This window comes from Mastigoproctus giganteus, chromosome 9 (genome assembly GCF_048544385.1).
Source record: "Mastigoproctus giganteus isolate SK-2022 chromosome 9, ASM4854438v1, whole genome shotgun sequence".
Classification (NCBI taxonomy): domain Eukaryota; kingdom Metazoa; phylum Arthropoda; class Arachnida; order Uropygi; family Thelyphonidae; genus Mastigoproctus; species Mastigoproctus giganteus.
Window position 1 is genome coordinate 229,043,685 of NC_143583.1, and position 18,619 is coordinate 229,062,303.

The window sequence follows — 18,619 nt, forward strand, 5'->3', positions numbered from 1 at the left end:
GACATTTGTGGATTATGAAAAGGCATTTGACTCCATACAGCATAAGACAATGTTTCGGACACTGGAAAGACAAGGCATAGATACCCCATATATATGATTTTGAAGAAAATATATGACAATGCTACTTCCTTTATTAGACTAGACAAAGACAGTCGCAAATTTAAAATTGAGAAAGGAGTTCAATTAAGGAGACACAATATCTCCAAAGTTGTTTACTGCTGCCCTTGAGGAAGCTTTCAGAAGATTAGACTGGTCGCAGAAAGGAGTCAATGTGAACGGAGAGTACTTAAACCATTTATGATTTGCAGATAAGGTCATAAGCCACGATCCCAAAGAATTAGAGGAAAATCTTAATCGATTATGCAGAGTTAGTAAGGATATTGGACTAAAGATGAATATGACTAAAAGAAAAGTAATGATGTACAAGTATGCCACAGAAAGGAATATAATGATTGAAGGAGCAGTAATCGAAAATGTGGAGTCATATACTTATCTGGAAGAAATCATTAGTTGTAATATGATAAATGGCTGGAAGTCAAGGGAAAAATAAATTTTGGGTGGATAGCATTCAGGAAATATAGTCACATACTGAGGAGCAATATCCCAATTTGTTTGAAACGTAAAATAACGAACCAATGTATACTCCCACCCATGACTTATGGAAGTGAAACTTGGGTGCTTACCAAAAGAATGGAAGAGAAGCTGAGAACTACAAAGAATGGAACTAATTATATTGGGAATCACTGTTAGATAAGAAGAGAAACACATGGATTAGGCAGAAAATTCAAGTAAAGGACATTCTTATCAAAACTAAAGAACTAAAATGGTCTTTGGCAGGACACAACTTGAAGAGAAACACATGGATTACGAATCTGCCTTCGCTTGCCTAACCTCCTTTGTGACTTGATTACAGACTAGCTTATACCTGCCATAGACTTTTGTGTCACTTGATAATTTATATGCATCCCAAAGCATTTTTCTTCTCTATTACGAGTCTCATTAGTTCATCTGATATCCATTTAGGCCTAAACCTTGAACAATATTTCTTAATGGTGTGAAATAACATTAGTCCACGAAAAGCAGCACCCATTAATTACCACCTTGTCTTCTCCCACTCAACCATCCTTTTATACATTGTAGCAACTTACCCTTAATACCATTCTGCTCTAATTTGTACAATAGTCTTCCATGCGGAACAGTATCAAAAGCTTTCCTAAAATCCAAATATATGATATCAAAATTATTTTTGCATCCAGTTTCTTTGTAACCACATTATAATAACCAATCAAATTTGTCAGACAAGACTTTCCCCTTAACAAACCCATGTTGTGTCTGAATTATTGCTGCAGTCTTGTCTAGATGATCCTGCAATGCATCTTTAACCAATGACTCCATTATTTTACGCGGAACAGAACTAACTGGTCTGTAATTACTCGTGTCACCCTTCGATCCCCCTTTGTGAATTGGGGATACATTTGCACATCTCCAGTCCGTGGGAACCTCCCCTGGGTCCAAGGATGCTCTCATAATTATGGCTAAGGGTTTGCTTAGTTGCTTTTCTGCCTCTTTTAATATAACTGGAGAGAGAGAGATCCCATCCACCCCAGGTGCTTTTCTTATGTTTAAGTTCAACAATTTCTCCTCCACTTTGCTCTCAGTTATTACAAAATCATTAGGTACCCTGCTACAATTTGATAACCTTCTGCCATTTTCACACCTTAATAATTCCTCATGTGTGAATGTAGATGCAAAATACTCATTCAGTTGTTTGCTATCTGAGCAGGATGATCAACAGTCAAACCATCAATGTCAAACCATTCCCTTCCTTTTAGAGTTTATATAAGTAAAGAAATCCTTGCTGTTTATCTTAGCATCTTTTGCCAAGGATTTCTCGTAATCTGCCTTCGCCCGCCTGACCTCCTTTGTGACCTGATTACAGCTAGCTTATATCTGCCATAGGCTTCTGAGTCGCTTGATAATTTATATGCATGCCATGCATTTTTCTTCTCTGTTACGAGTCTCATTAGTTCATTTGATAACCATTTAGGCCTAAACCTTGAACAATATTTCTTAATAGGTATGAAACTTTTAGTAGCATCCACGATTAATTCCTTGAATGCTTCCCACTTAGAATTTACTGTTGGTGATATCATCAGTTGGTCCCACTGTACAGAATTTAAAAACTATCTGAGAACACTGAAGTCACCTTTATGGAAGCAAAAACCTTTCCCTTTATCCCTGATGGTAATTATATCTTTAAGTAAATTCCACATCAGTACACTGTGATCACTGCCCCGTAGTGGTTCCTTTATCTACAAATTTTTTATACACAAATTATCACTGCTGATAACCAGATCATGAGTATTACTCTCTCTGGTTATTCTCGAACATGCTACTGCAGAAAACAATCATCCAATAAATCCACAAAAGTCTTGCTAGTGTGCGAGTGACCAACCCACAAGTTCCAGTCAATATCTGGGAGGTTAAAGTCCCCATTATAACACAATCTGATTTACTGGCCCACTATTTCTCTGTACAATTGTTCATTGTACTCGTTAGAGTCATTAGATCTATAACACACTCCTACTCTCATTTTTGCTTTCCCAATGCTTATGTCACACCAAACTGACTCGACATTGCACTGTCCATTTATGTTAACTGGATGCACTTCCTTAGATTTTATGTTTTTCTTAATTAAGAACATAACCCCTCCTTCCCTTCGTATCCTGTCTATCCTTTCTGTACACATTGTACTCCCCATTAAAATTCTGCACTGCTTATATCTGTGCGACACCACGTCTCTGATATCCCAAAAATATTTGCCTTTGATGTCTTGAACAGCACTTCAAATAAATCAAATTTATTTACTATACTTCCAGCATTAGTGTACATGCAAGTATACGTGCACCTATTCTTATTCTTAGTTATCCTAACACAGTCCATGTATTTATTTGTTTCATGATGACTCTTACCGGTTCCTGAACTCCCAGCACCCTGCCCTCCAGGCTGCTCATTCTAACAGAAGCAGTGCAAGAATCACTTTCACCTCTGCTGCAGCTACTATTGACTTTTTAGGCTGTGAATCCCCCCCCCCCACAAGCTAGCAGTTTTCCGATCCACCTAATGCTGCCTCAATAGCATCAGCAAACACTCTTGATCCCCTTCTATTTAAGTATATTCTATCTCTGTAGCAGCAGTCTCTCCTGGTAAGCAAATCCTTAACCATAATTATGAGAGCACCTTTGCATTCAGGTTCCAATGGACTGGAGATGTGCGAATATATCCCCAAGTCACGGGGGTGGGAATCAAAAGGTGGTATGAGTAATTACAGATCTCTTAGTATTTAAGGGAAAATAATGGACTCACTGGTTAAAGAAATAATACAGGACCATCTATTCAGGAATGCAATTATACAAGTCATAGAATGGATTGGTTTAGGCGCTCTAGTCAGACCGAGCTGAATGAATACCATGATGCAGTAACAAAGGAACTGGGTGCAAAAAATTATTCTGATATACGGCTGGATTTCAGAAAAGCTTTTGATACTGTTGTACATAAAAGACTGGATAAACTGGAGAACTGGCATTAAAGACAAATTACTGCTATGGATAAAAGTATGGTTCAGTGAGATAAGACAGAGAGTGATTATTAACAGAGCGAAACAGGATTCAGTGTTGGGCCCGTTCATGTTTTCTGTATTTATTAATGACACTGATGAAGTATATCATGTTTAATGTCTAAGTTTGTAGATGATACAAAGTTTGGCAGGGTGGCTAATCATAGTAATCAAGGTAAAATATGTCTTGAAAATTAGGCAAATGGGCTGAGAAATGGCAGTGAAAGCTTAACATTGACAAAAGCAAGCTACTGCATATGGGTAGTAGTAATTCTAGATTAATAAACCAACTGTGTGGTACTACATTAAGGGTAGTGAAAATGAAAAAGACCTGGGAGTAATTTTGCAATAAAATATGAAGTTCTCTGAGAAGTGCAGACAAGCTGCCAAGGCAACTGATGGGGTTTTATTACTATTATTAGTCATATGGTGCAAAAAAGCCTGAGGCTTATCCTTCACCAGCCAAAAAAAAAAATAAATAAATAAATAAAATTCTGAATTACCCTGAGAGAGAATAAGAGTCAGAAGGGAAGGGAATCACCAAGAAAGAGAAGAATGATGATATCCAGCTCAGGACCCTGGGTGTGCCAAGCCCACACTCACCAGATACAAGAATTTTGCTAGCAAGGATAGGAGTAGGCTGGGAATTCTACAATACTACATGAATACAAACTAATCTACATAAATCTGGCCTTAACACAGTTTGTATTCATCACATTGCTGATGTAGAGTTGGGGGGGGGGACCGCAGAGCCACATTACAATTAATACTATACACTATGTATAATGCAATGACTACTACATACAGGTCTGGAGGCCTCATTTTAGAAAGGATATAGATCTGCTGGAACAGGTGTAGAGAGGGGCAATGAAATTGGTTAAGAATTGCCTGGTAAGACCAACAGAAGGCTGGTCTTATCAGGAAATGCTTTGGTTCTGCAAACCAGCAACTGGACACTACACACACATGTGAGATCAGATTGAGGTGTTTAATGCCATCAGGATTGAACAAGCTCAATGCTGATGGAATTATTTCTCTTGCTCACACTACACACAGGAGAAGGCATAATTCAAACAGAGAAAGGATGGTTGCAGGACAGTTTGTATGGAGATTTGGCCAGCATCTTTTTGATTTGGAACAAACTTTTTTATTGGATGATGCTTCATAAGCCTCCAACTAATACTAAAGAATGGCTTACAAAAATAAAAAATTCATTTCAAAATAAGATTTAATCCAAAGTAAAGCTAACAATACAAGAGAGCATATCTATTTATTATCATCATAAAATGCAACATGAATTTAAAATAACATTCAGTGTCTCACCTTCTCATAAAAGTCAATTTGAGCTTTAAGATATGTCTGCATCATACTTTTAAAGTAAACTATCCTTTCATGATGAAAATGATTAATTTCTGCCAAAGTAGCATATGAAATTACATCAATACGCCCATCTACTGATTGAACCTCCTCAGCTACTAATTTTCCTTCTTCTGTCAATTTCTGATATTCTTTCTTCTTAGATATTGCTCTCTGAAAATAAAGCATTTTTTATTTAAAATGTATAATAAAAGTCTCCATAAGCAAAGTAACTCTTGAGTGCTTACGGGACATTCACTCCTCTAGCATGAGTGTAAACTTATTTTTAATCCACAGGTGTACTCAACAAAATAACCCATTTACTTCCTTAAAAATTGGCAAGAAATAATTCAAAATTGTTCATTTTTTTATGTTACCTTTATTTTCAATCTATTATGAACAAAACTGTGAAAAATACATATATTTATAAAGTTGTGGAGAAATATTTTTAATTAATTTTGTTTAAAATAAAATCCACTCTGATACACTTTAGACATGTTTACCATGCCCACATATGTGCATTATCTTCATTTGTGGACAGGCAACACTTAAAAAGAAAGAAAATTAAAAAAAAAAATTGTTTCTATTTTGGCTGGATTCCAATTGTCTTCCAACCACTGGATGCCAGTCAGCCAGATGTAAATAACATCTTAAGCAAGCATTGACAGTTAGAAGATGATACAATTAAACTTGAAACGGGTGCACGCACACACAACAATCGGAAGCAAGAAATACTACTAATTTTAAATTATCACTTTACATTTGATAATTACATGTACGAATAGCCTTAAAATTCTAACGGCCTGTTTCCTTTTACTTTTTTGTGACCCAACTTCTTAAATAGCAATAATTTCGGTTTAATTTTAAGTAGGATATTTTTAAAGGCAATTCATCAGAACTTATTTTGATTTTTTTTTTTAGAATGTAAACCCCAAACACGAGAGGTATTAGAACCTCTCGTGTTTGGGGTTTACATTTTGAATTAGTTTTTAGGAGCATTAGCAACTAAGGCCATATTGCTCTGAGGATATGCGATAGTTATTCCCTGACCTTTCAGCATCCTCCATATTTGGTGGTCACGGGCTCGAACCCCGGTCTAATCAAGAAGCGTGTGCTAGGCACTGCTGCTCCCTATAATACTTAGTACCATGCTTAGGTTGGAGGTTAAGAAGACGAAAGAAGATATTTGTTGACATTGAACTTGAACTTCTGTAGACTGTAATTTTCAGGAAATACGTATGAAGGAAGGTTGTTCCAGAAAAAGGCAGTTGAATGAATAAACAAGGAAGATGAAAAGTTGATTCTGTGAGTTTGAAGTTGGACAGTAAATGGATGTTGGCTGGTTGCAGCATGTTTTCAGACTGTTTTGAGAGAGAGTGGGAATTATAGAAGCCAATTCAGAAGAACAGTGCCCATGGAAGTTTCTGTAGAAGAGGCATGCAGCAGAAACAGTACGTCTATGAGACAGCGAGTGGAGAGACTGTTAGAGATGAATCATTAATTAACCTAACTGCCCTCTTCTGAATGGAATCAAGAAGCCTGAGAGAGGTTTTGGGGGCACCACCCCAGATGTGGGAACAATATTCCATGGCAGGGCGGATTTACGATTTATACAGAGCTTGTTTGTTTGTTTGTTATTTGGTTTTTAGGAGCATTAGCAACTAAGGCCATATTGCTCCGGGATATGCGGTGGTCATTCCCTGACCTTTCCGCATCCTCCGTATTTGGTGGTGAGGGGCTCGAACCCCGGTCTAATCAAGAAGCCTGTGCTACGCACAGCTGCTCCTTCCCACCTGGCTATGGAGGCGCCTTATACAGAGCGAGCCGCTGTTTGGAAGAAAAGTAACGCCGAGAGCGAAAGAGAAACCCAAGTTTTTTAGATGCAGAGGAAGCAATATTTGTAATGTACTCGTGCCAAGAGAGATTAGAAGTCAGGGTAATCCCCAAAAGAGATATATCATTTTGCCTAGAAATCGGAGTGTCACTAAAGATAAGCATAGGAGCAGAAGAATCCTTTTTGCGAGATATAAGACAAGACTGAGTTTTAGAATGGTTGAAATCAATTAAGTTGTCTTTGCCCCACTGGAGAATTACTTGAAGGTCGGCATTTAAGGAATTGATAGCAGATTTTCGAGAAGTTGAAGCTGATTGGGCAGGGCAAGGTTTCTCAAAATGGAAAGGGGAATGCAATGTGCTATCATCGGCAAAACTATGGATAGGATTTCCAGTCAATGGAAGAGGATCATTGATATACAAGAGGAAAAGAGTGGGGGAAAGAACTGAACCTTGGGGGACACCGGCATTAGTGGAGAAGTTAGAAGACAGAGAGCCATCTACCATCACCCTCAGTGAGCGATCAGAGAGAAAACTGGATAACCAATTACTAAAAACAGTTGGCAAACCATAAGATGGAAGCTTGTTAGGAAGACCTTTATGCCAAACACGATCAAAAGCCTTTGAGATGTCAAGACTACTTGTGTTTCACCGAACCTTTCCATTGAATTAGTCCATAAATGGGTAACATAAGCCAGAATATCACCAGTGGATCAACACTGATGGAATCCATACTGGCGATCGTTGATCAGACGGAAGGTTTCTAGGTAGTTTAAGAGTTGGCGGTTAATTGATTTCTCCATTACTTTAGAAAGAGTAGAAGTAATTGCAACGGGACGATAATTGGATGGGAGGGATTTGTCACCCTTTTTAGGAACTGGCTGGATATGAGAAAATTTCCAAGCAGAAGGAAAAACACCTTTGGAATAAGAAAGTGAAAAAAGGCAGCAAAAATAGGAGTAAGTTCAGGAGCACAGGTTTTGAGAACAAGTGGAGAAATACCGTCGGGACCTGGAGCTTTCTTAACATCAAGATTCGTCAAAATTCTCCTGACGTCCTTTTGACGGAAGACCACAGGAGGCATCGAATGGAGTGTGTTGGGAATGGTAGGAGGTGTTTTACTAAGATCATTAATACATCAGTTGGAAGAAAAATGGGAAGCTAGCAGGTCAGCTTTATCATTGACTGAAGTGACAACAGAACCATCTGGTTTGGACAGAGGTGGGAGCAGAGATGGGCAAAAGTTGCGGCCAATAGCTTTGGCAAGAGACCAGAATGCTTGGCTACCATTAGGGCAAGAAGCAAGTTTTCTACTCTTAGCCTGTTCAAACTCTAGTTTGGACTGATTAATAACTACTTTATAATTGTTGTGAGCTTTGGTGTAGGCAGAAAATGAAACTGAAGAATTAGAAACAAGCCAATTACGATATGCAACATTCTTCTCTTGAACATTCTTAGCACATTTATTGGAAAACCAAGGTTTAGATAAAGGATGAGATTTTAAAGTGGAGTGTAGGATAAAGGATTCCATTTCTGCAAGAGTAATTTCTTTGACACGATCTGAGCAAACGTTGACATCAGAAGTTTTGAAACAGTAATCCGACCAAGGAAAAGAAAAGAAATCTCACAGGTCATCCCATTTTATATTCTTGTAATGCCAAACAACACAAGGTTGGGAATAGCCATGAGATAAAGGCTCCATTGGAGAAGAGACAATCACCAAGTTGTGATCTGAAGTACCTAAAGGACCTCTCACTTTGACTGTGTACTTAGAAGGGTTGTTTGTGAGAAAAAGATCAAGTGTGTTGGCTGTATGATTAGGATTATCTGGCATTCTTGTAGGTAAATGAACAATCTGTGCAAGGTCATTAGTAATTGCAAAAGCCTCAAGCATCTCGACCAGCTGGAGTTGTGAACATTAAAATCACCAAGGAAAATTATCTCACTTTTAGGAAAGTTGGAATGGAGAAAGTCAAGTTGCAAAGAGAGGAAGTCAAAGAGCTCCAAGTGATTAGTGGAGTTGGGAGAACGGTGGAGACAACAGATGAATTTGACACAATAAAGTAGAGAGATTTTAAGCCAGAATTTGTTGTTATTTGGTTTTTAGGAGCATTAGCAACTAAGGCCATATTGCTCTGCGATGGTAATTCCTGACCTTTCCGCATCCTCCGTATTTGGTGGTGACGGGCTCGAACCCCGGTCTAATCAAGAAGCGTGTGCTATGCACTGCTGCTCCTTCCCACCTGGCTACGGAGGCGCCTATTTTAAGCCAGAGAAGATCAAAGAGAGGAGATTACAAATTGCCAAGTCTCTGACAAGGAATATCAGAATGGACATATGCACAAGTACCACCTTTGAGGTGAAAGGAATCATACAGCGAATAATTTTGGGCATCTGAGATGAGCAGTAGTTGAATCAACTGATAACTGAGATTCTGTCAGAAAAAGTGCATGGGGGTTGGCAGACTATAAGTTTTATTATTTAAATAATAAAAGTGATACTTTTATTATTTAAATGTTTACTGAAACATGATTGGCTTCATTTGGAAAAGGTATGCATAACATGTAGGATGTCAAAACTGACTAGGAAACTGACAATGGCAATTCACTTGCCAGTTACAGCCTCTTTCCTTGAACTCCGCTCTTAGGTGTATGTAGAATTCTTTCTTTAGGTAATAGCAATTCTTTCTATGTACCAAACCCAGAAGTTATTGTTGTTATTTGGTTTTTTTTTTTAGGAGCATTTGCAACTAAGGCCATATTGTTCCGGGGATATGCAGTGTTCATTCCCTGACCTTTCCGCATCCTCCATATTTGGCGGTCACGGGCTCGAACCCCGGCCTAATCAAGAAGCATGTGCTACACACTGCTTCTCCTGCCCACCTGACTACGGAGGCACCAAACCCAGAAGTAGCTGTGACTGAAGGTTAAAACAAACACCATGTATTACACTTTCAACATAATTACCAGACAAAATGCATTTTTGGCCCCTCTCAACACTTCCACAGGACAGTTTTGTAGAAGTCCTCTGACTGTCCAAACCGCGAGTCAGCAGCAGAAATCATCTTATCAGCAACAGCAAAGTGTTTTCCACAAATAAAGGATGTCAGGGCAGGAGAGAGGAAGAAATCCGAGGGTGCAAGATAGGGGGAATAAGCAGGATGCAGCAATATTTCAGTTTTTTTTCTTCGACATATCATGTGTACATTTGTGCCCTTCTGGGATAAGGTCAGAAGTCTGGGAACCCATCTAGCAGATACTTTACTCATACATGACTGTTGATTGATGATGTTCTCTACAGACCCTACACTAGTCTGGAGCTCTGCAGATAGTTTTTTGATGATAATATGGTGATCCTACAGGATTAATGCTTCAATATTTGGAATATTCTCTTCTGCCACAGGAGTTGCTGGGCATCCTAGGATTTCTTCACCATGCACTGAAGTTCTTCCACATTTGAACTGTTTTCTCCATACACAGCAGCCATTTTTTCATGGATTGTTTTGGATGTTTCCCTCGCAGAAAGAGGAATCAAATCGCTGATCTGTATTGCACTTTATCCATTGTGACACTTCACTTCATTGAGAGCTGCAAAGAGAAAAATGAATTGTCAGATCAAAACCAAAATTTGTGTGGTTGTGTAGAGATTTCAAGATATCAAACAAAAAAAAACACACAAAAAAAACAAAAAACATACAGCTTTCTATTACAACTAATTTTGGGTGAATACAAATATTTTTTGAACACCCCCTCCCTCAGATTTAGAGAGGACAAGGATCTTAATTTACAGCTCGGTGAGTGTACTTGAGTCTCTAAGATCATGAGTTGATACCCTAGACAAAAAAAGAAATGGGGGCTCGACAGAAACACTAATGCCAGGAGCAACTCTTGTGGGTATGACCCAGAATTGGATCTTACAGTGCAGAAAGCTCTGGAAGCACAGGAACAGAGCACTGGGGAATTCATATTTGGGATTCAATTGTAAGGAAAAGTGGAAATATATTTCTGTAATAAATATAGGTGCAAATATTGAAGATGTGGCAACTAATTACCAGTTTTAATTATGCTAAAGGGTTCTGTGATCCATGTGGGTATTAATGACTTAAAATGTAAACGAATTGATGACTTGTCAATAAACAAAGTCATGCTGGAAAAATGTTGCATAAAAAGGATAAAATTATTTTATCTTCAATTCTTTCAACAAAGTATTGTGCTCAGGTCTGGAGGCCACACTTGAAGGGTTTCAAAGAAGTGCAATCAGACAGGTAGGTGGTGGGTTCTAACCAATTAACATACAAAGAATAACTTAAATGGTGTAGGTGCAAAGTTTATCAACTAGACGTCGTACAGGGTACCTGATAGAGGTCGTATAAGGCCCCAAAGAAAATCAGTAAAATGAATGAGGGAGATAGAACTGGAGTGGGCACAAATACAAAATTCTGGGGATAGTTCTCATGATGTTTACTTTCAGGCAGCATGTTGTTGATCACTGGAATGAATTGACTGCCACAGTGGTTGACAGTTTGGTAAAAATCAAAGTGGAATTGGTAAGGCACTTTTTCAATGACAGGGAAAGTGTGAATAATGGAATTTTTTTTTTTTGGCAGATGCAGGAAAACAGTTCACTTCCTTACATATTAGCCATTATAATACTAATAACAAAACAATTAATGATATGTATTGAAAGTCAAACCAATAATGAATGAAAACAAATTCCTATTAACATAACTTTAATCAACTTGTTAATTTTTAAATTGAAGTCATTCTAATGGACATATATGACCAAAGTGCCTGGTAGATGGTTAAACATACCAATTCAAAGTAGTGGATTAGAATTTGACCTACAGGATAAAAGTTTTTTAACCAACTTTATAACTGCTCTGTATCAACTTATCAAGGAGAGTATAGGGCCATAAATATCTCTGATACAGTCAATACCAGTGATACAGAATCAATAATGGTAAAGGAACAATTTAGCTAACTGATTCATTGACCTTACTGTGCCAAAGTGGATGAGTAAAAACAAGATTTCAAAATCTTGTTTTGAAATCTTCAGTTCTAATTTCAAAAAAATGATTTGTCAGTCTAAGAAGTTTCTTGGACTGACAAAGTGGGGGAATGGTAAAGTAAAATTAGTACATCAAAATACTAGTAAAATGCAAATAAAATAGTGAATGCAAGATTAATAAATCAGGTATGAAGTGTTTTCAGTGAAACCATTTCATACCTGATTTATTAATCTTGCATTACTTGAGTCTCTAAGACCATGAGTTGATCATGAATAAGGTTTCACTGAAATCATTTCATCAACTGTATATTTTATATTTCTTTTTATATGTAACTCTTTAAACATTACCTTTAAGGGGTTACACTGAATACCCATTTATTTATATCTATATATATATATATATATATATATATTAGCATAATGAAGTAGTTAAAAAATAAAAAATGGTACAAAATATAATACGAAAATTAAGAAAATAAATATAAAGCTATCATTAGAGGCAGCAAAATGCACATTCCTCCACATGATGCCCAATGTATAACTGATATTAAATATTAAATCAAAATTAATGCCAGTAGCATGGCAAAACTGTTGAACGAAAAATAATAAATTAAACAATGATTAATCAACAGGGAGGGAGAAGAAAAGGTGAGACTAAAAATTGTAGCAGAAAATTTCCAAATAATTTAGAAAATCCAATTCGAAATAATTAATCAATTTTAAAATTTAGAGCCAATTACATAAGAATTTAGTGGCATCCCCCTTGTAAGGTGCCAGTTCCAAATTACGTGAAATATCACAAATAGAGACTAAACTAACTACAATAAAATAAAACAAAACCAAAATAACAAAAATAGACTGACCATTATGCCTCATATCAACGGAGGACCACAAGGCCAATAATGGTCAGGAAATCGCTGCATTTCAATCGCTAGACAAATCGCCGCAAAGGCGAACTGATCGAAGGATCAGTCTGCCACCTGATCGAACTGTCAATGCAGAGGATTTGAATAGTGGTGGGGTGGTCCTTATGCAGCAAAAAATAAAAATATAGAACAGACAGACTAGCACTCCAGTGCAGAGCCACACCACTGACAATGTAAAGCTTAACCAGCTTATATAGACAAATAAAATACTATAGATGGCAGTATGGGTGCAGCATTAGCACATCAAACCCACTACTACCATTTTATTTATATTTATTAGCATAATGAAGTAGTTAAAAAATAAAAAATGGTACAAAATATAATATGAAAATTAAGAAAATAAATATTTGTTATTTTGGTTTTATTTTATTTTATTGTAGTTAGTTTAGTCTCTATCTGGGATATTTCACGTAATTTTGAATTGGCACCTTATGAGGGGGGGGGGCTAAATTCTTATATAATTGGCTCTAAATTTTAAATTGGATTTTCTAAATTATTTGGAGATTTTCTGCTACAAATTTTAGTCTCACCTTTTCTTCTCCCTCCCTGTTGATTAATCATTATGTTTAATTTATTATTTTTCACTCAACAGTTTTGCCATGCTACTGGCATTAATTTTGATTTAATATTAGTTATATATCTATATATATATATATATATATATACAGGAAACCCTTGATTAGTGCGGTTAATGAATCCTTGAAATATACCGCACATATTAAAACCGCACTAATCAAACTTAAGAAACAATGGGAATAATTATAATGAATCCTTGAAAATTATGAAATTGTAAAAATATATTTTTTCTTACTCAATACGTACCTATAATGCACTGCATAGTTCTTAAATTATTAAGGAATAAATTTAAAAAAAGATAATATGATTTAAATTTTATTTTTTGCAAAAAAAACTTATCTAACTTCAATTGAACAGTGGTAGCTTTCTTCCTTTCCTCCATGATCTTGCGATAACAATCAATTTGCTTATCTAACCCTCAACGAACGTTCATGCTTCTCTCTGCATCTGGATCAATCTCTAGTATGAGTTCTTTTGCTTTTTAAAGTGTATTAAATAGTTCAAGTTTTTTGAATGAAATTTCTTTGGGAGCAAATTGCTTTTCTTCTGCTTCATTTTCGTCTTCTTCCTCGTATGCATGTTGATGCTCAATTTCAAGAAGATCGTCGTTACTCAAGTCTTTTGAATGCGATTCCAATAATTCTCTAACGTTTTCTGAATCTACTTCCTCAAAGCCGAGGTCTTTTCCAATTGTAGTAATTTCATCAATAACTTTGTTGACAGGATTAATGAAACCGCAAAAATCATTTGCGCATTCAGGCAAAAGATTCTGCCAGACAGCTCTCATGCAGCTGTTCGTCATTTCTTCCCACGATTTGTGTATGTTCTCAACTGCTTCTTTAATATCATAATATTAAAGAAGTTTAATATTAATAATAAAAGAATAAAAGAATATGAGTTACCAGAGCAAATTTCAATTTCAGAGTGGTATGGGGTGCTGCTGTCGAGCATTTTGGAGTCGATTCCCATTCATTTAAGTTAGAAGACCCTGGTGAGTGCGTATCACGTATTTGCCGCTTTAGGCGCCATTGTGATTGCCAAGCACCGCAAGAAAAAAACAGCGCACTAATTAAAACCGCATTAATCAAGGGTTTCCTGTATATATATATATATATATATAGAGAGAGGAGGGAGGGGGAGAGAGAGAGAGAGAGAGAGAGAGAGAGAGAGAGAGAGAGAGAGAGAGAGAGAGAGAGAGAGAGAGAGAGAAACAAGCAAATATATTTGGCTGTGATAGTGAATCACTGACTGAAATATGATATTTTTTGGAATTCAAAAGTACTGGTGTTCATTTGAAGAAATAGTGCTTTGTGAGCCCTGTCTTTATTTTGCAGTATTTTATGTTATTATAGAGTGCTGCTTGTTCTTTGGTTGTGTGGGTATGTCTTATTGAGAAACGAACTGTGCAGTCACTACTCGGGCAGTGGGTGTTATTTTGACCTTTCCTTCTTTCTTTTCTTATTTAATTTTATTTTTATTTTGAAATGGGGTTGATGAGGTTTCTCAGGTGCAGAATAACACCTTTCCTTACCTATAATCCTCTTAACAGCATTAATTTGCAGTATTTATTTCATAGTTTAAATGTTTCCTAACTTTAGTGATATAACCATGTTCCCTCCACCACACTCAATGGTAAATGTTAATTTCAAAATGAGAGAATTAAAAGTCTTCTCATAAGTTCTTACAGTTTCTTCCATTTCAGGCCAGGCCAACTTCATTTAATTTTTTGTCAATTAACTTGGAATTACTGGCATGGCAGATGTTCAAAGAATAACTTAATTCTGCATCACTACTTATGTGTGATATAACAGTGTTCAATTTTTATAATTTCAATATGTATAATTTCTATTTTCTCAATATTCCTAATGTCAAAATTTTTTTTTGCACAGTGTTCACCTCACTGTATATTCACCATTTTGAAAATGCTAATCATCAACCTATTTCCATTATTCTTCTTCTTATCAAGCCAACTTTTATTGCATTTAATGTTTTGTGGTAGAGTCAGAGTTTAATTCAGAAACACATAGTATGGTATTATTCCAATAAACTTAATTGGAATATACCAGTTTCGTTTCAGTAAGCTTTACAGAACTTATCCTATATTCAGGAAAGTTTAAAACTTAGCTGGGATTTAAAGGAATGGCAAAATTAATCTGCCATTTATCCATAATGATAGGTTAAAAATTTTGCAATGGAATTTTGAATAAAAATTTGAAGAAAACAATTTTCTTAACAGTTTTATTATATAAAAAAAAAAAACAAACTGGCCTTATACTGCCAATTTTAATAAATTGGCTCTAATCGTTTTTATCTCAAGTCCACATTCTAACAGTACACTTAAGCCGATTTTTAAATAATGTTGATCTAAAGACTTGTTCCTACAGCAAACTAAGCATGCTGTAGCATGCACTGTTCAGTGTGCAAATAAATACAATTTTTGCATATTAATCATCAACAGACACCTTAGGGAAGCTTCAGTTTGTTTTTCCACAGAAATAAAACTGACAATATAGGGGTTATAACTAGAGTTATCACACTGGCAGATCCCAAAGAAACCCACCATCTGCCCACAGTTACTGAGACAATAGATAATGTACATTGGACTAGGATATCCTATCAAACAAATATTACAATTAGGGCTTACAATACCGGGATCCCAGTCATTTTATTCCGGTACTGATACAAAAAATACTGGTTTTTCGGTACTAATTTAAAACAAAATAATTTCTTATAATTTAATTGCATAAAGGTTATAAAATCAATGTGATTATGACATCATTATCTCTACTAGCAAATGTTCGATAAATCATTGATAGGACACCATGAAACATTGCAACCTGTCCACAATTCTCGGACAACTTTGTGTCTGACCGTATCGTAACTCCCAAGTCCCGTTCCTTCACTACTGACTTTAGTTCAACTCCACCAAGTGTATAAGTTATTTTGGGGTTGCTGTTCCCGAGGTGTAAGACCTTGTATTTTTCTGAATTAAAGCACAGCTGCTACTTTTCTGACCATCCCGGAAGTCTATCTAGATCACTCTGAAGAAGCTCTGCTTGGTACTCTACCGATCTTTACATAATCTGCAAGCTTAGACCTCATCCCCTCCATTGATAGACTTCATTTAAGATAATCAAAAACAATAGTGGTCCAAATACTGATCCTTGGGGAACCCAACTTCTTACATTAACACACACACACACACACACACACACACACACACACACACACACACACACACACACACACACACACACACACACACACACACACACACACACACCAAAAACAACAGTGGTCCCAATACTGATCCTTTGGGGAACCTCACTTCTTACATTAACCCATCTGAGGAATAACCATTTATCACAACCCTCTGCCTGGTGCCCTCAAGCCATTGTGCTATCCATCTAAGGATTTTCCCTATGATTCCAGCCTCTTCCAACTTATAAAGTAAACACTCATGTGGTTACTGAGTCAAATGTTTTGCTGAAATCCAAATACACAATGTCGAAATTATTCCTAAAGTCCAGCTCTTGAGTGACCCTGTCAAAATAGCTAACCAGATTAATTAAACATGATTTTCCCTTTACAAAACCATGCTGTGTATCCTAAAGAATTCCATTTCCATTTAAATGATCCTGAATTCCACCCTTGATCATTGCCTCCATGATTTTCCCTACTACGGAAGTTATATAGACTGGCCGGTCGGTAATTTCCTGTTATACTCCTAGAACCGCCTTTATGTTCCAATTTACACCAATCCAATGGAATCTCTCCTAAGTCCAGTGATGCTCTTAAAACTAGCCTTAATGGTTCAATGCACTCACTTGCCGCCTCCTTTAAGATTATAGGGTATATGCCATCAACCCAGGAGCCTTACTCGCCTGTAGGTGTGAAAGTTCTCATTAAGTAATCATTTGAAATTTCAACATCAATAATTACATTTTTTTTCAACTTCACTTCCATAATATCTCATTTTTATATAAATATTGATGCAAAGTAACTTGAGTTCATCTGCAACTTCAGCTGTGATATCTAATACTGTCCCATGTCCATTACATAAGGGTCCAATCTCATTTGTCCTGTTCTTTGCATTTATATATGTGAAGAATTCCTTAACTGCACTCTTTGCTCTCTTTTTTATTCCTTATCCCCACTCTTTGCTCTCTCCCGGACTCAGTAAACATACTATAGTGAAAATTATGATGAACATAATTCAACCATGGAAGACCAACATGGAAAAGAACATCAGTGTTCCACAAATCCTTTCCAAAATAAGAAATTGCCTGACTCCAATGAGATTTTAAAAGATGAACTTGAGTCGGAAATTAATCAAATACTTTTAACTATTTTTTGCTAAAAATAGTTCAAAGCCCAGAAAATATGGACTGAGATCATCTATGATTATCTCAGTACAATAGTACAAGAATAGAATCCGAAAGGGCATTTTCTGCCGCTAATCAAATACTGTATGTACCAAAATTATATCCATTTTAAATGATCATACTATTGCTTGCTTATGTTTCTTAAAAACTCACTTTATTCGGGCAGGTAGTGTGGATGCTTAAACATAACTAAACTTTGCAGTAACAATATGTATTTTTTTTGTTTTTAGAATAAATGTATTTAATGATTTTTTTCAGAATATTTATTATTGCAATAAAAGTTTATTTCGAACATGAATTCAAGTAATTTCAGTGCAGTCAGTCCTTGTGTTTAACACGTGTTTACACTACACGAATTTGATCATAGACGATTTATAAATAGGGGAACGATATCTTATATAACATGAACTGAATTCGCTTATGCACGATTTGCCTTTGTGTTTACAAGAAATGGCAGTCGAATGCAGAATCACCCCCAACCGAACACAACACGATAGGAATGAAGAGAAGATTCTGAAAATGTATTTATGTTTTTTATATCAGTGAAGGGGAAACACATTTCACCATAATAATGTAAAAACCAATGCAATTCCAGCTATCGGTATAATCGCAAATGCAATTAGATCGAGTTTACTAGCCGTTTATAACAGATTCTACTAGCAGAAACGCAACTGGAAATTGTTTTATGGTAGTAACCCCTAGAAATGTGCTTTAGTAAAATGTGAGGTGTTAATCTCTGCCTTTAAGGTGTTGTTTATTCAGTTGCTACACGCGCACAGCTTTGTTAATGTGTATCAAGGGTGCCTCCCCGTTTTGTAATTGTGCTTTATTCCCTAAAAATGAGTAAAATACTTAAAAGGTGTGAAAAGGAAGCATCCTGGTGAAGACACTGCAGATTCAGAGAGAAAAAGAAAAGCTAT

The 18,619-nt window shown here is 36.3% G+C and overlaps 1 protein-coding gene across 1 annotated transcript in view; it reads right to left on the reverse strand.

Annotated features, from left to right (window-relative positions):
• Positions 1–4,996: 4,996 nt before the first annotated feature.
• The window catches only part of SH3PX1 (sorting nexin 33-like protein SH3PX1), a gene marked incomplete at its 3' end in the record, with an annotated part of 294,611 nt that continues 280,988 nt past the window's right edge, over positions 4,997–18,619 (reverse strand). Inside the window, exon 15 of the mRNA XM_090380950.1 lies at positions 4,997–5,146. Coding sequence (XP_090237076.1) covers positions 4,997–5,146 — 150 coding nt within the window. The remainder of the gene's footprint in view (positions 5,147–18,619) is intronic.